Source organism: Salarias fasciatus (assembly GCF_902148845.1).
Source record: "Salarias fasciatus chromosome 23 unlocalized genomic scaffold, fSalaFa1.1 super_scaffold_20, whole genome shotgun sequence".
In the NCBI taxonomy this organism is placed as follows: domain Eukaryota; kingdom Metazoa; phylum Chordata; class Actinopteri; order Blenniiformes; family Blenniidae; genus Salarias; species Salarias fasciatus.
Window position 1 is genome coordinate 16,180,832 of NW_021941230.1, and position 22,884 is coordinate 16,203,715.

The 22,884-nt window shown below is 51.6% G+C and overlaps 1 protein-coding gene across 1 annotated transcript; it reads right to left on the reverse strand.

Moving 5' to 3' along the window:
• Positions 1–1,029: 1,029 nt before the first annotated feature.
• Positions 1,030–22,214, reverse strand: LOC115383727 (potassium voltage-gated channel subfamily H member 3-like). Its single transcript, XM_030085912.1, is given in 16 exon segments — positions 1,030–1,875; positions 1,962–2,014; positions 2,095–2,204; positions 4,109–4,383; positions 7,352–7,566; positions 10,042–10,291; positions 10,741–10,940; positions 11,052–11,432; positions 12,287–12,494; positions 13,468–13,563; positions 13,565–13,626; positions 14,427–14,685; positions 14,760–14,905; positions 15,023–15,154; positions 15,245–15,478; positions 21,972–22,214. Coding segments are annotated over 16 exon segments (3,363 nt in total). The 5' UTR covers positions 22,048–22,214; the 3' UTR covers positions 1,030–1,209.
• Between the last annotated feature and the right edge of the window lie 670 nt (positions 22,215–22,884).

Here is a 22,884-nt window from a genome sequence, read left to right on the forward strand (position 1 = left end):
CCGGACGTCACACTGCTCCACTTCCTGTCTGAGAAATGAACGTTGCACGTTGCGCGGAGCAGAGAAAACTCACCAACACCCCGGGCAGGAAGAAACAAGAAGTCGCCAAAAAGGTTGAAATAAAAATGTAAGAGTGAAGGAAACAGAAAGAAGTGCAGCTGCAGCCCGGAAACCACGTGACGCTCATTTCAATCAACACCATGCCTTTACGGTCTTACCTTCTCTCGTAGATTCAGTTTATATGCAGATAATTCTGAACAAAAACGCTTTAAATACTTTATTGCCTCCTGCTTGAACTGAAAGTACAGCTTAGAAAAACTTTAATCCTCTAAAAAGTGAAGACGCGGTTTCTTCCTCTGCAGATGCAGAGGAGTCTGTGGACTCAGGAGCGCCCTCTGTGGTGAGGCAGGGGAACTGCACGCCTCAGTCTCCAGTCTGCCGCTGGAAAAAGTTTTTCAGTCAACACATCATTCACACATCAGCTAAACAAACTTCACAGGCAGACCTCTTCTACAAATGGAAAATTAATCCATGATTTAAACCACCGGATAAAGTTAATTATATTTTATTCTTCCCGTGATCACAGGCCTCTAATGACAGCACGACACTGGTGAAGAAGGTTTTCATAACTGGACAATGTCTTCAACCAGATTGTCTTCAACCGGACTGTCAATCCAAACTGAGAGAAAAACTTTGTCTTGTAATTAATTCTTCTGCAATCCAAACTAAACCCATCACCAAGTACATATTTCATGATTGTTGACCAGACGCTCATGTTGCCTCCCTTGTTTCTCTGCCTGCTGTTTCGTTCCGTCTGCAGAGATCCTGGAACGTCTTCAGAGCCACCAGTGTTTGGAGAAAATCAGAGTCATGAGTCGTTTCATCGCTCTGTATATCTGAAAAAGGTGTGTGACGAACTCAAAATTAGAAACTTGATCTTCAAATACTCTTTTGTATTCCATCATTCAGGGACACAAAGTAGAGCGAAGGCTCGTGTTTAAACCATTCAGAGTTTAAAAACAATTCCAGTGAACCTGTAAAACAAATCTTTATTCTCATATCTGTTGCATGGTGATAATAATAATCATTTAAAATTGACATATTTACAAAAAGATGCCAAACTTGGGCAGATGTTTGTCATGCAGTTGGTCATGTGACATGCTGGTCCTCCTCTCGGTGCTGAGCCAGTGTCCACGTCCGTCCGTCCTCTCACACTGAGGGCCGCTCCTCGTTGATGAAGCTGAGCTGGGTGGGGCGCTCCTCCCACTCGGGCTCTCGGGGGTGTGGGGCGGGGATGGAGGGCTGGAGGAGGGGCTGGACGTGCGACGGGGAGAGGGAGAAGGAACAGGACCTGGATATGAACTGGGACGAGAGCGAGAGAGGAGGCTGGCTGTGAGATCCACCGCTGGGTTCTGATAGGTCCACCAGGACGGGAGTGGTGGAGGATGGGTGGCTCGATGAGGAGAGAGAGGGGATGGAGGATGAGGAGCAGGGGTGGGGCGCAGTCGTGTGCTCGTGAGGGGAGCTGTGGAGCGACGGAGGAGCGGAGCGGTGAGCGATGGGGGGAGTGGCGCTGCTGTGGTACGACGCTGGAGGGTCCTGAAGAGGATCAAACTCCCCCTGAAACGCCTTGCTGAGACGAGGAGACGGCGGCTCGGGCGCTCGGACCGATGGCGGGCCGGGATCGTCCGCTGGTGCGTGTTGGGTGAGAAGAGGCGGGGCCGGGGAGCAGCTGAGCGAAGACATGCTGGGGGGCGGAGTCACGGCGTTGGGCATCAGCAGCATGGAGGGGTTGTGGAACAGGGGCCTGAGAAGACGCGTCATTTCCTGGAGTTCCTGGCTGACGGTGGTGACCTGACGGGAGAGGACGCACATCTGGAGGAGAAACGTGGCAAAAGTTGAGAGAAACGTTTAAATTTAAAGTGGTTAACATTGGACACCTTGACAAACACGAGCCTCACCTCATGCTTTAGTTTGGCGATCGTCTGCATGGTGTCCCTCTCCTCATGGGTCTCTGTGGATATTTAACCGAGCTTTAATCGCCTGCATTCAGCTGCATATTCTGACAAAAGCTGGCGGAGAGAGTGTGAGTACCTGTGGCGGCTGAGTCAGGGCTGGCCAGGAGACTCTGAGTTGCACCAGGAGAAAAATCGAACCTCTGGGCCGAGCCGCGGTGGTTTTCTGCCTCGATGCCGTCCACAAACCTGAGACCGACGGCAGGAAGGAGAAGGTCAGCTGGCGTTAAAGGACACAATTTACCTGAGAATGTCAGATCACTGCCAGACCAACACCTCTATTCAGCCTGGTCTCCATCAAAAACACCTCAGCCAAGAGAATCTGACCGAAAGCATCCAACTACTGCTCCTGCTTCTACATATACCTGGTGCAATGTCGTAAATATTCCACGAGGTGGCAGCAGAGCACAAGCAGACTCAGCCTGACTCACATCCCTGCATCGCGCTGCAGACCGACGACATGAACACACCAACAGTCACACATCCAGGCGGGTTACAAATGGCTTTTCCTTGTTTGGGACGACACACGAGGCCCCACGCGTCCTCCGAGACTTTACATTATTCACCAGCACAAAGTGGACACGGTCTAATCACCGCGGCGGCAGAAACAGAGCAGCCGCTGCCCGCATCCACGAGCAAACGCTGAACATTATATGGAGGCACTGTGGGAGCTGTCATCTGTGGGGTTTCCCTGCTGGGGTTTCCACACTCTTTTTTATTTATTTTTTTTCTGTAATACACTACTTCCACGATTTTTAAACTATTCTGTTGCATTCATCAGTGTTAAGAAGAAAAAAAAAACCTCATTTGCAGTGCACTTTACATTCACAAAAAAACAAAGTGCGAACAGCACTGACAAAGCAAAAAACAAGAAAAATCATTAAGAACTGTGAAATAAAAAGGATTAAAGTCTCGTTATAAAGGGTTCTGCAGAGTGTGGAGCCCTCAGATGATCTGGTAGCGAGTTCCACCGGTGGGCAGCAGCCCAGCAGAAGGCCCGGTCGCCCATGGCGGGGAGTTTGGCCCTGGATGAGGAGGTGTGATGAATTATTGGCGCAGAGGGACCCTATAGCGGTGAGCGGGGCGAGCAGTGGGGTCCGTTGCCGTGGATACTCTGCTGGGCGAGGAGGCCAATCTCGTAATGTATTCTGGCGGAGACGGGGAGCCAGTGGGGGGACTCCAGGTCTGGTGGGATGTGGTCGTGTGTTTTTGGTTCTGGTGAGCAGCCCGGCAGGGCCGTTCAGAACATGTTATGAGTTCTTAAAGGTTTTCGTTGTCCAACCTGGGGGAGACAAAGGCTGGACCAGCATCGGGCTGGGGGAGTGAAGGACGGAGGCCTGCAATGTTTTTAAGATGATGGAAGGATGTATGGTGTCGTCGGCAAAGCAGTCGAAGGATATTTTAGTGGGTCTGACCAAGAGGAAGCGTAAAGAGGGCGGGGCCGCGGACAGATCCCTGAGGGACACCGCAGGCGACAGCCTCTCAAATGATCTAAAAACAAAGACGTTGTGTTATAGGGAAAAGCTACAGAAAGCTTTCAGAGATTTCAGCCGTCAGCTTCCACTGTGAGCAAATGAAGACGTCAGGAGCAATTCTGGTTCAGGCCAAGGAAAGTATCAGAGGCAAAGGATGGAGAGAATGCTCGAAGACAACCGCAGTCCACATCCAGCTGGAGCTATACCGAGACAAAACTGCACACAGGTGGACCCCATTAGGTGACTTCTGAGTTCCCAGGGTGTAACTACTTTTTTTTAGGTCATTGAATGTTTACTTTATGAGCCGTCCTCTTAATTCTAAAGGTTGAACATGTTTTGTGGATTCTGATTAAATTTATTCAGTGGAAAATTGCAGAAAACAGAGAAGAGAAACAAAGCTGCAGGAGGATCCGTGTGAAGAACCTCACTTGTGACTTCTTCCTTTTTAAAAACCGACACAGTGACACACTTTCTGCTTGTCCTCACACAGCTGCAATATTAATTGATTCCTCAAGCCCGGCATCTGCTGCCACCTCTCCAGAGACTCGGAGCAGACCGGCCCCGTGGGGACGGGGGGGTTACGCTCACCCATCACGGATTCACCGTTTACACTCCTACCGTGGACTGAGGTCCGGCTGCAGGCAGCTGAAGCTCACTGCGGGGATCTGCAGGCTGGAGGGCCGGGTCAGGTCCCCCCCGGGGCGGAGGGGCCTCGGCGGCAGCAGCGGGGAGCGCAGGGGGGAGCGCAGGGGGGAGCGCAGACCTCGACCCAACCTGCCCAGCGAGGAGATCCTCGGGAGGGGGGAGTGCTCGCCCTCAGACCCCGATCCCTCCTCGTCCTCCTTGATGGAGGGAAGCTTCTTCAGGATCCCTCCGTTGCTCTCGCAGTCGGTCTGGAAGGCAGAAAGCATGACGGGGCGTCAACAACCAGCTTCTTTGGCAACGTCTGCCAATTCACTCTGAGAGCCTTTTCCTGTGAGGCGGCAGAACAGTTTGATTAACCGGCAGGTCGTGCTCGAGCTGTTTGATGAGATGAAACACGCCGCCTTTCTGCTCTCTGGCCAGGTGGGGGCGCTACCGAGTCGTTGGAAACAGCCCGGAGTTGCCATTCACAACAGCAGCAGCAGCAGCCTGGCGTCCATTCAGCCGAGCGCTCATTCAGAGCCGGCCGATCATTGACACCAAGCCCTCACAGCTCCCTCCCGGTTTCAACATTTTCTCCCGCTCTGCAGCAGCAGATTCCAGACTCGGATTCCAGCAGTTTGCATGTTATAAAGGCCGATCTGTCCTTTGTGGACGGCTGCGTCCTCCTCCTGTTTCTCGTTTCTGCCTGCTGCCATTCAAAGCTGATTAAAACACTGGCAAGCTTCCCCATTTCCTCACTTCCCCCCCCTCTCCCTCCTTCCCTCCGCTCCCCCGTCACCCATCACCCTTCCCCTCCTCTCCCCTCCGTTTGTTGTCTTCGCCGTGCAGGCTTCTGGCTCACGTGCCCGGCTGGTATTTTTAGATCGCCGAGGTTTAATTTTAGCAGAGGTTTGCCTGGAGGGAGCCGAGCGGAGAAGTGACTGTTTGGAGTTTCAGCGTGTGTGTGTGTGCGTGTGCGTGCGGCACGTGCCACGTTGATATGCAGTGTACCACGAAGAGGGCTGATGTGTGTGTGTGTGTGTGTGTGTGTGTCATATTTGTAGGTGTAAAGACAAGAGCAATGCGTGTGTGTCCTATTTGAGAAATGATGCATGTTCATGTATGGATGTGTGTGTGTTTCACACATGAGGGCTGCAGTCAGACTGTATGGCGTGTGTGTATGTGTGTATGTGTGTATGTGTGTGTGTGTGTGTGTGTGTGTGCGCGCGCATGTTTTGGCCTGAATACGTTTCTTTCACTTTCAGCAAGGGCAGATCAGCTGTGCTGTGGTGTGCTGGTGTGTGAGTGTGCGGCGCCGCAGGCTTTGCTCGTGTTGTGAGGACCGGAGTCTGGAGGACGGGCTTCCTGTCGTCCACATCTGGAGGCTTTTTGGGTAAAGACGGGGTTATAAACGCGGGCCGAGTCTCCACCAATTCAATGTAATGTCTTCTAAAGTGATTGAAACATGACGGTGTGTGTGTGTGTGTGTGTGTGTGTGTGTGTGTGTGTGTGTGTGTGTGTGTGTGTGTGTGTGTGTGTGTGTGTGTGTGTGTGTGTGTGTGTGTGTGTGTGTGTGTGCGTGCGCGCACTTCGGCACGTGAATGCAAATATCAGCTTTCTTCCCCTGCAGCTTCCTTTCATCCTGATGTTTTCCCGACTCGTCTCCATCTGGTTCGTTGCTCTATATTTACCCAGCCAGGGATGACCCCCCCCCCTCCCCCGACTTCCCCCCCCCACCAATCTGACAGCACTATTTTTAGTCCCTGGCTGCGCTCGGCTGAGGATGCTGTCACTGTATGTGCATTTGCACCATCCATTCACGTGAGTGTCTCTCTGTGTGTGTGTGTGTGTGTGTGTGTGTGTGTGTGTGTGTGTGTGTGTGTACACAGCCATGTGGATGTTTTGAGAGTTTACGCTTCACTTTCCCGTCCACCACCACACTGCGCAGCATTGTGGGAAATTAAAACAGATTTATCGTTACAGGAATATCGCACAGTTTTTTCACCAGTTTTTAACCAGTTTTTAACCAGTTTCAAACCACTGCTTCTACACTACTTTAAAGATGGCTTTGAAATATTTGTAAATTTGTCGACTTTCGGCGGCTTTGTGAGCAGATATGTTTAAAACCAGATTTTCTTTCATATGCTCTGGGTTTGTTTAATAAATTGTACCAATCCTAACTCCTGCCTCTGCCTGTTTTCTTTGAGTTTTGCTGAACCGTGTTATTGGAGGATGTTTTTTTCCACCCTGACGACGTTGCCGAAATAAGTTTAGCGCGGCTCATTTAGTGGAAATCATTGAATTAGGAAGGAAAACACAAGGTTTCCTTTCATCTTTATGCTGCGTCGTTCACCATATTCCTCATCTCTGGTAATAAACGGTATGGTTTCTTGACATTTGCCCATGGATGTTTGCTTTAATTACCGAGCTTACTCACAGTAAAAATGTGACTTATCAGGTTATTCATGTGTGCACTGCAGCTGAGATCCTTCTGTGAAGCTCTGGCGAGCGAGCGAGACGCGTTTAGCTCGCCGTCTTCATCTGTTGGCCGCGTCTCAAGCAGAAGCTGTGGATTCCTCCTCGCCCGCCCGGTCCAGATGGCTAATCCTTTCCAAGTGCAAAGCCACCGCCGTGGCGCGGGGCAAAGGAATGATATTGGGGTGGAGGAGGTCACCGCACAGCAGACGAATCTCATCTTTTTTCTCAATGGTTTTCACTCTGATATTGTCTGAAAAAAGTGAATCAGTAAATAAAGCTTCCCGACGATCATTTGGATTTTGCTTCTGGACTGTCGAGTGAGGAAGTCATCCAACAAACCAGCCTAATAACCTGACACTTTCTGCTGCTGATACCTGCAGATGATCTGGACCCACTGACGGGAAAACGCTGGTATTGAGAGAGGCTCTTTCTCAGAGACGTGCTGAAACGCGATGGTTTCCTGTAGACGGGAGTTCATGGCGGCTGTCTGAACAGACCCTGAACATGTCGGAGGGATTTCGCCTCCCGTCCGGCTGAGAAGGAGCCGGTTTTCCCCCCCCGGAGGAGCTGGAGGACGCGGCCGCTCAGAGGGACGTCTGGGCTGTTTTTACTCAACTCTGAATCACCGTCAGCAGCAGCGAAGGTGCTTCTATTTATTCTTACATCCCACTGTGGTTTTTTTATTCCCCTCATTTTACAAACTGTACGCTGAAGCTCGAGGGTCGGGGTTAGCTTGGGGCTAGCCCGGCCCGGCCGTACCTCCGTGCTGTGACCTTCCCGGAGGTTGTACGTCAGGTCGTGCTGGATCTCGGTGATGAACTTCTGGGCGTAGTCGGGGTAGAGGCAGAGCACCTCCCGGAGCCCTTTGAGGCTGATGTACTGGAGGTCGCAGTAGGTCAGAGCCTTCACACAGGCGTTGGTCTTTATCACCTCCTCCTGGGTCAGGCAGTCGGAGCCGATCAGGTCGCCGCGGCCTGGTGGAGACACCGGGCGTCCAAACACTGAGTCCAATAATCGAAAAATGTCACAAGCAAAGGCTTGAAATGCGTGCTTTAGATTTAAATAACTAGAATGCAGTTAAAGGAGGAGAACAAACCCAAACCCGTCTGAGATATGACCGAGAGCATGCATGGCTGCACTGTTTTGTGTGGAATATGCTCAGAACAGGAGCTTTGTATCCTATTTTCTCTGCCTTCACTCCCTACCTCGCTGCATTCCCAGAGCTGTAAATCCAAAGTGGCAATGCCAAAACAATTTGTGTGTGTGTACGTGTGTGTGTGTGTGTGTGTGTGCAAGAGTTAGCAAGGGAGAGCAGGCAGTAAAGCTGAAAAAAACAAACGTGCGCTCTGTGCTTCTCTACGCATGACAGAGAACAACCTATAGCCTATAGGAGAGAGGGGTTTCATGTGGAGCTGTACTTCTGAGGGACCGACATGTTTGATATTCACAGTGGCGTGGAGGTCCGGCATGCTAATGAGACGAGCCGGCTTCCCTCTGCAGGCAGCCGCGCTCATTTCATTATTTACAGCTCATTAATATGAAAAACAGTGTTGCTAATTTCCTCCCTCTGCTTTATGTGGACCTGAACCGATTCCAGCGGTTGTTTGCGAGTCTGTTTGTGTTTCTCTATTCCGTTTAATCCCCGTTTGAAGGGATCGTCGGTGTGGGACGAGACTCTGGAGAGGACCCGATTCTGGCGGAGCGACACCGACGCGGGTCGCGGCTGTTTAATCCGCCCGTGTGCTGAAAACAACTCTTCAAGGTGTGTGTCGGGGTCACACACCGGATGCTAGTTGGTAGCTAGCTTGCGCCAACCAGTTTACACGTCGGGTGCAGAAGTTACTTTCCTCGACTCTTCCTCTCCATCTCTAAAGACAATGCTGCTCTGTCATCTCAGGGTAAAAACAGGAAATTTACATGAATGCATGCTTGATTTTACTTCTTAATGCTGTTGTGGAGTTCCCTCAGGGGATTGTGGGTAATCCCCCGCCAGTCCCTGGGTCACACTCCGTCTCCCACCTGACGGGCTGTGAACTGCTCGCCTCGGGGACGTCTTTATACCGGCATGACGGCTTTCTTTTGAATCCGCTCCAGGCTGCTCCTCTTTATTATCGTCTTCTTGATAAAATCTGTCTGCTGACTATTAAACGCTGCATGTCTGATATTTTCCCCTGAGATGAACGGTCCGCTACTTACTTTCAGCTCATAATTGGACTCCAAAACCAAAGAGGTGCTATCTGGCGATCTGCTCTGCTTTCCCGTCTCAGAGTGTAGCTTATGTAGCTCATTCAGGTCCTGTTAGCGCTCATCCTGTCAATCTTCTGGACTGTCTGATCGGCAGACTGCTGCTCAGGAGAATCTACTGCCGGGTATTTCTTTTAAGTTCAGTTCAAATGCACCGTTTTTTGTGCGCGGCCACTCAGCCAGCCATTTCATGGTCGGCTGCTTTTATCTTCTATTCATGTGCGCCGCGCTCGGAAGGGCAGCAGCAATATTTGCGGAGGGTGGTTAAAGTGGCCGAGTTTCAAAAGAAGCCCTATTATGTTCATGACCGGGCAGCTAAAGGGGGACGGAGTGACTGGGCTCCTGCAGCAACCTCCCAGAAGGGATATCTGGCACTCAAAGACAACAATGACTGAGCTTGTTTTGTTTTTTTTTTTGTATCTCCCTCAATGCTCGCTAATCTCCATTACTCATTCCCAGGCCGGCCGTGGCCCAGAGTGCACCTCTGCAGGCGAATCCTCTCGCACTTGGGACACAAACGCCGCTCTTTAAGCCACTTTGCTGCCAGAATCCAGGAGGGCTTCTGTGGTTTGGAGTCCGAGACGGAGAAGACCTTCAAGATTCAGGTAGAAAAATGGCTCGCTCAGAATGCAGGATGGCACAGACGGCTCCCTCCTGCCATTAACTCTTATTTCCCCGGAGAGTCCGGACTCTACTTAACAAGCCGAGGAGTGACTCCATTATAGAAAATGCCCGTCGTCCTCCGGCCCGGTTCAGGGGATCAGAATGCGCTGGAAGCTTTCTGGAACAACGCTAAACGGAGACGTGATAATGCGGTGAATTAGGAGCGGGTGCTGTCCGTGGTGCTGAATGCCGATGGGCCCAGTCTGTGCTGCGGAGCCACATTTTACCGTTTCTTTTCACTGCGAGGTGAAAAATCTGCTTATGTTCTCGTTCTGTTGTCATTTTAATTCTTTCTGAATTATAACAGGATAATAATTGATGGGAGCATTTTGCTGCCGCAGCAGAAACTACAAGGCTGTTAAAGCAGCGAAATGAGCATTCCGCTTTGCCTGGGTATATTATTATTATTATTAGGATGTGTTTTCACAGTCACTGAGCTCTCCAGTGCTACTCAGAGTTTCAAATGTTCTATAGAAGTAAACGCAGTGCATATAAAGACAAATCTGTAATGTGGTGTTGAGGGTTCGCCGTCTGTTTTTTACCCAGAATGGCCAGCACAGTGTTGTCCTTCAGCACCTCCATGGAGCCCGAGCACACGAAGTAGATGGCCTGGAGCGCGTCGCCCTGCCGGATGAGGAACTCCCCGGGGGCGCAGAACGAAGTCTTGATGATGAGCGAGAGCGAGCGCAGGCATCCCCGGCTGGCGGACTCGAAGAGGGGCAGCTGCAGCAGCTCTTTGTTCAGGTGCATGGCGATGTCGGCCCTCAGCTCGTCGGGAAAGTCCTTCAGCAGCTGAGGAACGACAGCAGCGAGGATGAAAGCTCCTCTCTGACTTGACTGACTGATTGAGACGACATCGTGAGTGCTGCTCGGCGTCACTCTGTCATAATGTGGTCATAATTCACTCACTTGAAACAGGATCTGACACACTGTACCGTTAGAGCATCAGTCCTCATGAACCACCTTGTAAAGTCATTAGAATGGATTATCTCGATTTGAAGCCCCGCTGAAACACACTCACAGGGAGCTTCGCGAGGCCATTAATCCTCTAAATTAAGAGAGCTGCTGCAGCGTGATAGAACCCAAAACAAAGCACAAATCCCCTGCACGACTTTGAGCCGTTCTTTCAGTCAGCAGATTGGCATTTTCGACCCAATTCGTCCCTTTTGTGGCCGTGGAGGCCGATTCAGAGCGCCGGGGCCAACTGAGCAGACACTCGGACAGTTCAGAGAGCTCCCCACCTCGCTGACGTCGATGCCGTTGTTGACGGACCAGGTGGTCTGGAAGCACTCCATCATGCGCTGCTCCAGAGCCTTGGGGAGCCGGTGCACTCGGATGAAGTCCTTCAGGTCTTTGGTGCGGGTGTGGTAGAGCGAGCGGCGCGAATACATCCTCTGGATGATGGCGGTCACGTTACCAAACACCACGGCGTGCATTAAGGCTGCAGGCCAGACGCACACACAAACACACACACAGGTAAATCTGAAAATACTAAAGCCACTGTTTTCATTTCATCACTGCAGTCAGAATGTAAAAAAAGACTTCCTCCCACCTCCGATCAGCATGGTGCAGATAGAAAAGATCTTCTCGGAGTCAGTGTTGGCCGAGACGTTGCCGAAGCCCACGCTGGTCAGGCTGCTCAGAGCGAAGTACAGCGACGTGACGTAGGAGGAGCGGACGGACGGCCCGCCGCTCAGCGTGGTCCCCGAGCCGCCGGGCGTCCTCGCCCTCGCCCTGCTCACGTTCCACTGGCCCGAGCCCAGCAGCCCCGCCCCGCTCAGCAGCCCCGAGCCGTTCAGCTGGCTCGAGTTGGCCAGCGCGGCGGCGGCGGCGGCGGCGGCGCCCTGGGGCGAGTCGGAGACCCCCAGCAGGGAGGTCAGCGGCGCCAGGAAGTACGGCGTTCCCAAGCGTTTGGCCAACTCGTGAAGCCAGCCTGGACAGGAAGGAGGGACACAACACAGCGGTGTCCGTTTAATGAGAACGCAGCCGCTTTGGTAAGATGACCTTTAAAGAAGGCTTCATTAGCCGCGATAACAGGCTTGAAGGGCAGAATAATTGTTTCCACGATGCTGTCTGTGTGTGAGAGGGAAGTTCAGCACACACCCTGCGTGTTGGCGTCACAGATAACCTCCAATAATTTGCTTATTCGGTGCAAAAAATTTTGAAACTCTGTCAAGACAGCCTGCACTTCAACTGAATAATTCAAAGCACATCACAACAAACGTGTTTCTATGAGTCAGATTTCCGTGCGAATGCAGAGGTTGCCGGTTCTTCTCCGATATGCAACACTCAGCGGGAAATGGGCAACACTTCTTAAAGCCAGCTGAACATGCGGCGGCTTCTAAAGAGGCTTCAGCGCGACCATTAACCAAACTGCTGCAGCACTGCCGCGCAGCCTGGAAGCGGAATTGCTCCAACTCAATTACCAACCGCACGATTAATGGCAGGCCCCACCCTCGTGTGAGCAGTCATCTATTTGTTTTACTACATTTATGTCCCTTCGTAATCACTTGTTCTTTAGGTTGTTCTTGTTTTGCTTTGCCGACTTTAATCCCCGGAGTTCAGCAGCTGAGAGCCTCGGCGCTGTGAGAACAGGAGGAAGGGAAACGGATCGCCATCATTACAACGGTCTTCTCAGTAAAAGGGCACAAGCAGCACATTAAAGTGTGTGTGTTCACGCCGCAGACGGCAACACAATGCTGAGTTACTGTAACAGGTTACACGGGCCCTGGACATCCAATAATACATCTGGAAATGTAGATGGAATTCCAACAAGCAGCCACAAACCTATGTCCCACGAGGCGGGGTTGTTACTTTCAATCTCACTGCGGCCGATGAAGTACCAGACGCAGGCCATCCAGTGGGCCAGCAGGGCGAAGGTGGACATGAGCAGCGTCAGCACCACGGCGCTGTACTGGGAGTAGCGGTCCAGCTTCTGCAGGAGGCGCAGCAGGCGGAGGAGGCGCACCGTCTTCAGCAGGTGAACCCCGAAGTTCTGCAAGGGGGGAAAACATTTCACTGCTTCCACCGTGCTAAACGTGGAGCTCATTAGGACGGGATGAACCGGTTACAGGCAGGTGGAGCAGGAAACTGAAAGTCAGGGTTTATCTTTGCACATCTCGAATCATTTATCCTTCCATATCCGTCCTCGCCGGTGGTGCTGGTTTGTTCAGTCCGTCCCCTGCAGAGCTTCATCAGGCAGTGCTCACCTTTTAATTCTACATGGATCACACTCACGCAGCACCACTTTGTTTCGATCGGCACAAACTTGACAAACGCGAACTCTCCCGAAAACACGCGTGGAGATGTTTGAGGACGGGGAAACCCTGCCTCTCCAACGCAGCCATGCTGCATGTGGACATGAGCTGCGAGCAGAGAGGCTTCGGCGAGGGATGTAAAGTATTCATGAACATCCAGGCAGACAAATGCATTAATATTCTACAAGAAAACAAAAAGGAACACACTGAAATGCAAAAATATAATGTTTTTTTTATCTCCGTTATTTTCTTGACATCGCTTTCCATCATTATATCGTATCTATAGCGTCAAAAACACGTCCTTGACCCACTGGAGGATATGAAGCACAGACCTGCCAGTCTTCTGTCGATCTGGTCACACTGAACAGTACAGGCTCTTTCATGCTCTCATAAAATCAATAAGAAGTGAGAGCGGGGCGGAGGAGAGAGCCATTGATTAGAGAGTGACGTCCGCCGCCACCAGCGGCGTCCCGTCCGGCCTCGACCTATAGATCACACCCGGATAAGTGCACATCAATCACACCTAAAGACACATGAAGGAGGCCCGCAGCGCAGCATGCATGATTCATTCATCCCCTCCTCACAGCCGGTTTAGCTTCCACGTTTGTCTTCAGCGGCAGCGGTGACAATATCTGGAACACTGGAAGGCCGTCGTTACACACTTCCTGTGATGTTAAGCATCGTGTGTGTGTGTGTGTGTGTGAGACTCACCACGCTGATGTTGAAGGCGTAGAGCAGGTCAAAGGGCAAGGCGGCGATCAGGTCCACGAACAGCCAGGACGTGACGTAGTGGATGCAGATGCTGCGGGGCGTCGTACACGACCTGGCCGGAGGTGCTGACGTACGTGGTCCGGAAGTTCAGCACGATGTCTGGCACCGAAAGACATGAAGAGGAGAGGTGAGGCTGAGCTGAGGAGGAGACGTTTGAGCAGAGAGCAAAACACACACTCTTTGGACGCTCACTCCCAGTTTCTGAACACTGGACCAGAACTACAAGCAAAATAAAGGCTTTGTTTCTCAGTATTTGTGATTTGGAGCTGTGGTGTTTATTTCTCCCAACCCTCAGAATTCTGCCAGGTTGATGGTAAAGCTTCCATTAACATCATTCTGATACAATAACTCATGACACCATCTTGTGGTATCAACTGGTACTGCATCAGTTCAGAATTGTACCACCTAGTTACATAAAACTGTGATTCTTATTTCCTTTTAATTGTTTCAGACAGTTAATTCACAAAGTTTGTAAAAAATATAAGTTCATCCAGCTGGACGCAATGGATAAAAGAGCCTCCGTTAAACCAGCCTCAGTTTCACTGTCAGGTTGACCCAGACTACCCGTCAGGGTCACACCTGCTTCATGCACCTGAAAACAAGGAACCCTGTCAACTTTCTACCCTCTGCTTCTGATTAAAGGACCTTTCAGTGGAGAAAAAGACTGAACATATAAATGTTTAATGGGATTTTCAGGCTTGGACTTTGCTCTTTAAATTCCTTAAATCAGTCTTGCGGTGCTCAGACAGCAGATTCTGACTGAGGTCAGGAGGTCGTTAAAGAGGTTCAGCTCATCCGTTCCAGACAATGAAGACGACAACAGTTCCAGGAAAACACTGAACCGACCAGACAGCCGCCGGCAGAACAACACGGTGGACAAAACACACAAACCGCCTCACCGATGATGAAGAGTATCTCCACCAGGATGTCGCTGACGCTGGGCGGGTTTCGGGCCGCCGAGCCGCCGTCCTCCCGGGCCTCCACGGCGGTGAAGCACACGTTGTAGGGAACGGTGATGGCCACGTAGAAGGTGGCCAGCAGGATGAGCCAGTCCCAGCCGGCCTTGAAGGCGCCGTAGTGGAGCAGAATGAAGCGGGACTTCTGGACGTCGGCCACCTTGTACTCCGGGATCGGGTTGGCGTTGGCGCCGAGAACGCTCTGAAGACACCAAGCCAGTTTTGTGAAAACGTTACCGACCGGGACGACATTCCTAAAGCGGCTTCAGGTCTCACGTTGTTGATCTTCAGCTTGCTCTTGGTCTTGTCCTGTTTCTGCAGGTGTCCGGACAGCTGGTAGAGGACGGCCCGACTGCGCCGCCGCTCCATGCTGAAGCCTGGAGGACGACTGACCTGGTGGATCTCCAGACCCGTCTCCTCATCTGGGGACAGGGACACAGGAGCAGGGAGGGGAAACATTCTCAGAAACTTCATGAGTACTCGAGGGTCTCTAACTGGAACATTTCCTGAGGGTTTGTTTTTCATGCTTTCTCTCTCACCAACGTCCGAATCGTTGCCATGGTCCAGGTCCTTGTTCTCAGTGATGTCTTTATGCGAGACCAGGAACAGGACCACCTCGCTCTTCTCGTTCTTGATGGGGACGATGTCCAGCAGGCACCAGAACCTGGAGCCTGGGCGACAGAGCAGCAACACGTCACGCCGGGCTCCAGCCGGTCTGCGTTAATCTGAAGCGACGGCGTCCCCCGGCCATCCGCTCTCACCGCTCTTCTTGTACAGGATGATCTCAGTCTTGAACTCTCGGCGCTCATCCAGAGCCTTCTGCATCTGCGCCGTGAGGCGGTCGCTGGTCTCGCCGCCGTACAGGAAGTGACACGTGCAGCTCTTCTGCATCAGCTCGCCGCGGGCGAAGCCGGTCAGCTCGCAGAAGCCGTCGGAGCAGTAGACGATGGGGTAGAGGGACTGGACCTGGGCGTTCCCCAGGACGAAGTTACTGTCTGGGTGGAGGGAGAGGGAGACGGACGAGCTGTTCTGTTGAATTTCTTTTCCCATAAAGGCACGTTTCATAACGCTGAACTGTATCAATGTCATTTCTCTCTCAGCAGGACAGAATCTCGCTATTTAATATTTAATCAGTCCTTTTCTTTCATTCTTCTCCATGGTCAACATCTGGATCAAATAACCACATCTTATTCTTTTTAAGTGGATCTTAAACTAGCGCGCTCATGCAAATGAAGAACTGGAAGGATTCATTTGTTCTGGCCGAGCTGGACGGTTTTTCACATCTCCTGTTTCCACATCGCTGGAATAAATGAAGGGATCATGACGCTCTTCTCTCCGCTAATCCACTTGTAATGTGTCATAATCAATGTTTCCCTGGTGAACATCGGCTCGTTTTCTCTCTAACACGGTGAGAACGACTTGTTTGATCAGCTCCATCAAACAAAGCGAGTTGTTTAAAAGGTAAGAAATAAAGTGGAAGGAAGCCGACATGACGCAAACTGAGCACGTATGAAATATTCCAACCCACTCAATAATGAATCCGATTGATCAAACGCAACAGAAAACATGCCTGCAAGTAGCTTATCGGCGGCTTGACGTATGAGCGGAGGCTGTTCAGATCATGTTGAATAATTCACACTGAAGCCGAGTCTGGTTGAGGCGACTCACACAGGAGAGACGCTGGTCAGAGTCCCTGCACAAACCTGAGGACTGGCTGCAATACAGGCCAAGAGACGGCCACAGCATGGACGGACAAGGCGCTCCACGCTGAGAGATGAATGTCTGAAGACAGACGAAGTGAGATTACATGAAGACGAGCTGGGGGCAATGAAATTTAATAATTCACGCGTTAATAAAGCACGATCGGCGCTAATACTCCGGTGAAACCTCTTTGAAAAAAACACTCGTTCCACACGTTACGTAGAATTTATGTAAGGAGGAAATTTCTGGATCGAATAAAGAAAGGCTGCAAGTGGAGACATGTTCACGCTGAGCTCTGTAGGACTGCAGTACCACTTTATACCACAAGGTGGTGTATCAAGGAGGGCATTCAAATACAGGACGGGAAACACCTCTTAACGCCAGGTTGTCATGGTTTCATAATAACGACACTCCTCACACTCTGCCGGAGTCACATGACCCACGAAAACCTGGATCCTTCACTCACACACACTTCCACCACCTCTCTGGCTGCTCGGGGCCAAAACACACCGACCGGAACGTCTCCGCAAGAAAACTGGCCTCACTGTTCATACAGAAATGTACCGAAACCACATTCTGGGAGACCGGGACGCTTCATCCCCACAGCGGAACTCGGAGCTCTGGAACCGGGAACACCGAGATATCTGGTCGTTTTAATCACAACACCCACTTTTCTCCTTGTAGTTGACGCTTTAGAAATACCTGGGTTTGCATGCGAGCATTTAATTCTATGACACCGAGTTCAGCTCTATAACACCGGCAGTCTTGTTGATCTGAGACCATGTCGGGTTCGAGTTTCCCACGGTCCAAAGAAAATGCATCAGCGGTTATTTGGCGAGTTCAGCTTTTCACCGTTTCCCACTGAGCCTCTTCCAGCCTGTGCAGCCGCCGATGCCTCCTGCCGCCCCGCTGAGTCAAATGAGCAGAAAACACATCTCAAGACCAACGGCTGCAGCAACAAGTGGCGCCGCTCGTTCGCAGCCAGACGGATGCCAAGTGACAAGAACAGCGGCGGCGTCGCCTCGGTGCTCTCCGCCCTGCCAGGTGTGCTAAAGAGACGCTGTAATAGCATCTGATCGCTCCGGCCGCCCGGCCAGGCGGCGGGCGGACGCAGAACGACGGGACGGCCTGAGAGTTCTGAGAGCTGGGATGAATCACACAGCCTCGCTCTTCTGAGATGACAAACTGGGATCCGGTGAACGCAGGGTTCACACTCAGATTCAAATGCAAACACACACGTTCAGGCTGCGGGAAGAAACCCTGAACACACTCCATCGCCGGCGAGCGCGGTCTCAGGCCGCGCTCAGGCTGAAACAGAACAGGGACTCTCTCAGGACGCTTCTTTTGTGTTCATATCAGCATTTCCTGGCGGTGGGAGACGCCGTCTCCTCGCTGATCGGGCTGCTGTTCTCCCTCCAAGCTCAGATTTAATTAGAACAAAGGAGAAGAAATGAGCGTGTGGAGTGTTTGTGGTCCTGCTGCAGTTCATACTGGACATAAATGTAAAAGTGTGTGTTCTTCTGCAGGGTTTTTATATTCATATACAGAGCTGGAAGCTATTCGCTCCTTCCCTTCCTGGGGACGTGATGTGGATGCTGAGCAGACGCCGTCCCTTGCCTTGGTCTGAGCGGCGTCCTGCTCGCTCCCCCGGCGCACGGCGGGCCTGTCACATCCGCCCCTCACTGCAGGTGTAATCGGTTGTGAGCTGAACCGCAGAGGCTCTCCGACGTTCGCCCCGAGCGGCCCGGGGAAGCCCTCCGCCGCCCGCCGCTGAGCACACCCACAGTGGCAGGCCGTCACGCCGCATCCTCGGCGGCGAGCCGCAAACACGGCGCAGCACTTTTTAAGAGGGCGGCATCCGATACTCATCTGCGCCCCTCCCATCCTGAGGCGGGGGTCGTTCATTCATTCATCCATCTTCTACACAGCTGGGAGCTCTCAATCAATCAATCAATCAATCAAATTTTATTTCTAAAGCGCCTTACAACTGCCAAACGGAGCACAAGGCGCTTAACAGAGTAAAACAAAATAAATAAGTAAAAACACTTTAAGAAACAAAGTACTAAAAGGGGCTAAACATCAAACGCTAAATGAAAAAGGTGCGTTTTCAGATGACATTTAAAAACATTAAGTGCAGTGATAGACTTTAAATGCAGAGGAAGAGAGTTCCAGAGCTTCGGGCCAAGAACAGCAAAAGAGCCGTCACCAAACTTTCTATATCTCGCCCTGGGGACAACCAAGGAGGTGTGGCTTGACGAGCGTAGAGTCCTGGCAGGTTGATAAATTTGCAACAGCTCTGAGATGTAAGGGGGGGCATACCCATTAGTAGCCATAAACACAAACACCAGAATCTTGTATTGGACTCGGAACCGCACCGGAAGCCAGTGGAGAGCTTGAAGGACCGGAGTAATGTGTGAGTATTTTGAGGAGTTGGAGATGAGACGAGCTGTTGCGTTCTGAACCAACTGGAGTTTATGGAGGAGTGAGAGATTCAGTCCAGCGTAAAGGGCGTTACAATAGTCAAGTCTTGAGCTGATGAGAGCATGAGCGGCCTTCTCTAAATCTGCCCGAGACAAGAATGGCTGGACTCTGCTCAGAAGCCTTAGTTGGAAAAAGCCCGCCCTCACAACAGAACTGATCTGCTTTTCAAAGTTAAGTCCATTGTGAAAAATCACACCCAGATTCCTGACAGCAGAAGCAAACTGTGGGGTGGATGAACCAAAATCTGGGGAACTGTGGGTTGGGTCAGAACTGAAGTGGATATATTCGGTCTTTTCCCCATTCAAATGAAGGAAATTCTGTGACAACCACTGTTTGATGGTGTGGAGACAGTTATTGAGGGGATCTAACGCAGAGCGATCATTATAGATAACTGGAAGATAAATCTGGAGATCGTCTGCATAAAAGTGAAATTGGATGTTGTGACTGGAGATAAGTCGACCAAGCGGTAGCATATATAATGAAAACAGAATGGGACCAAGAATAGAGCCTTGAGGCACTCCAGACGAGAGAGGAGCAGCAGAAGACGCAAACTCATTTATATGTACCGTGAAAGATCTGTTTGAGAGATAAGAGGAGAACCAGTTGAGAACCGCACCCTGCAGGCCTACAGTGTGTTGAAGTCTGGGGATGAGGATGGAATGATCCACGGTATCAAAGCCAGCGGTTAGATCTAAAACACCAAGACAACAGAACTTCTGTTGTCGAGAGCTGTCAATATATCGTTATGGACCCTCAACAGCGCAGACTCGGTGCTATGTCTCGACCTGAAGCCTGATTGAAATTTGTCCGCAATGCCATTAGAATTAAGGTGAGAGAGAAGCTGCGAAAAAACAAGCTTCTCCATCAGTTTGGACAAAAAAAGGCAGGTGAGAGATAGGACGGAAGTTAGAGAAGAGGGAGGGATCCAGACCGGGTTTTTTAAGCAATGGTTTTACGATGGCGTGCTTGAGAGCAGCTGGCACAATGCCCAAACTAAAACAGCTGTTTATGAAGGAAACAAGGCATGGGCCTAAGATGTCAACAGCCTCCTTCATAATATGAGTAGTAGCTCTGGATCTGCGTCGCTCATCGACACACTGAGACTCGTGCAGACGTCTACATTCTGTAGGTGAATCAGCCGAAGCCGTGAAGCGATCAGTGAAATACTGCTTTAACTCCTGTAAAGGGAGATAATTAATTTGCCTTTACAGGAAACTGCCGTTGTGTGTGTGTGTAATTAGGAGAACACTATTATTTTCTACTAATTAGTCCTCCCAAGACAAAGCAACAAGTCGTTTCTTTAATCTAACTGAACATGTCAAGAAATTGCATACTTTTAAAAATCCTATCATAGAACAAATTAATTACCTTCGACGTGACGCTTCCTCTGTGATTACAATGAGATTTGATGAGGCTGATAATGCCATCTGAGACCGAGAGCTGCTCCTATAAATATGAGGACTGAGATATTTGTGGGCTGAAGGGAGGTTTCCTGAGCGGAGTCGGGAATCCCCCCGAGCCTCGCCGCTCGTCATGCAGCATTAATGCTGGACGGAACGGAGAAGATGGAAGATATCCCCCTGCTCCGCTGGCAGCAGCACTGACCGACTCGCCGTGGGCCAGAAAGAGGTAAAGGTCACGGAGGAAGCTCAGGCACGCTTCAGCAACCGCGAACGATCAAATCTGAGCTGGGCTGAGATCGCGGCTGCCACCCAGCACGCCGCAGTGGCTCCGTTCTGATGTGGAACCTGGCTCTGAAGCCTCTGAGGAGCTGATCAGGGAGTCCTCCATCACGGGTCTGCAGATGCAGCTTCAGCTGGGACAAACCGTAAACTGCTCCACCGCCGCTGCTTCCGGCACAGAAACAAAGACGAGGAACTGGAAGAAACATCAGTCGATCCGATGTTACAGCAAGACACTTTGACCCGAGGAGATGCAGCGAAGACGAGGCTTTGGCTCACCGGTCCCTCTGAGAGGCGCTGGGCTCAGCAGTAGCGAGCGCTCTCACGGCGCCCGGTCCACGTTTTATTTGTATATTTTCTGGAATCGGGGCTGCTTTTCATGAATCCTGTAACGAGGCCTTTCAGCGCTCAGCCTGATAATTTGCGCCCTCAGGACCGTTACATAAACCACAGCAGGTTCCACGCTGACTGACGGCTGCAGGTTTATCAGGGTTTAATGCAGAGACGGGCGTGCAGGATTACACCGAGGAGACGGGAATCTTCAGACGTGTGTGGAGATTTATTTTCACCGTCTCACTCCACGGCGTCAGTGTTTTACCTGACGCACAAACCCCGAGAAAAAAAAAGACATTTGGGAACCAAACCAGCATGAAGCTGCCTGATATTGGTGATTTCAGGCCTTCAGCTGGACTCTGTTCCCATTTCTCACTCAGTGCAGACTTGATCAGCAGCTCTGAAAAGTTTCCTTCAAATGATTGAAACGCTGAGGCCTCGTCCCTGCAGCTGGAAGCTGAAGAGCAGCGGCGCCTCGGAGCGCCGCTTCTAATGAGCTTTGCTGCAGATCCGCCAATTTAACAGCTGATTCGCTCAGAAAACACAGGCTCACGCAATTACCTGACAAACCGAAGGCCTTCAGGTGGAAACCAGGTCTTCAAAGCACCAAGGCTCCAAATGTAATTTCAGTAAATCACAATCAAAGCAGCTTCACTTTACAAAGAGCAAACGATGCCTGAGAGGGGGAGAAGAGGTTCTGCAGAGCTCCTGCTTTCCTTCAGTGACGCCACTCCACACAAAGAAGTTCAACATGAAGCGTTTCGAGCTGACGGGCTGTCATATTTGTGAGCAGAGCCTTTAGGGAGAAACGCACATTTAGCAGAAAAGCTGCTGTTCTTGGTAGCAGGATGCATTAAATCCACAGAAACTACACAGAGAGGGTGAAGAGGCTCCGGAGAAGCGACAACTCCGTTTGTTTCTAGACAGAAGTCTTTAGCGAAGGTGTGTGTGTGTGTGTGTGTGTGTGTGTGTTTTCATGCAGATTATTGTGCAAAATGTAACAAATGCAGAAAGCAAAGGACTGGATCTGCAGCTCAGAGCATGTGGATGTTTGGCATCTTGATTCTTATCTTCTCCTTCAGCGGCCAGAGCCAGGAAGCCGCGGTTCTCCAGCTGTTCTCCAGCTGTTCCCGGCTGTTCCCGGCTGTTCCGGGCTGGAGGAGGGGTCTGCGCTCTCCCAGTCTCCCAAATAAAGGGGATTTCGGGCAGTGAGCGACTCGGGAGTCAGAGCGCAGGAAGCTCCGCCGCGCGCCGCCGGGTCAGATCAGAGGACGGGCGGATCGATACTCACGGGTCCCATCGAAGCGCGTGGCGATGGTGTCCAGGAAGGTGTTCTGGGGCGCGATCAGACCCCGCATCACCGGCATCCTGGAGCGGGTCGAGCCGCGCCTCTCCCGGCGCTCCGAGCCATGGCTGTCGGCGGCGGTGGCCACGAAGCCCGGCAGGAACCTGGAGGAAGCCCCCGGCGCCCCTCCAAGCCCCTGGAGGAGGGCGCCGAGCCGAGACACCCGGGGCTCCACGGTCCCGCGCGTGACCACCGCGCAGGTGATCCCGTGAGCCGCTGGAGGCGGGAAGGGCGCGAGGACGCAGGGATGGAGCGAGACCGCGCCGAGCACGGTCGCCGTTTACGCACGGATGTACCGCAGTGCGAGCCCGCTCTCCTCCTCCTCCTCCAAACACTCACACACTCCAGGAGCTCCGGCTCTTCCATTCACCCCTCCTGCTTCCTCCCCCCTCCGATCAGCTTCTCCTCACATGTGATGAATGCCTCTTCCAGGCGCGCGCGCTGCGCGGAAGCGCCGCTTATTCGTCCTTATTTTGGCTTCGGATTCATAAAATGAATGAAACGTTTTGAGCGCTTTCTGCAAGACTTTCACACCTGAAGCTGCAAAATGTGTCACAGCGAGACAAAAAGCATCTTTTAGAGAAGAAGAGCAAACAAACTCCAGACCAGGACCTCAGAGGACCAACATGCAGCCTGGAACCAGCAGAGAACCGAGACAAACGTCTCGTTTCTGTGAGCTGGGAGCAGCCAGAGCTTCACAAGAAATAATGAAAGGTTCTCATGTTCCTCTGATGGTGCAGCTCCTGCTCAGGCTGATCTGTTTGGGATTTTCACTCCAGGTGAATCCAGTCCCTCAATCAGGCACAGCTGAAACACATCAGGGAGAAAATGACAAATCAACGTGTCGGTGGATTCCAGA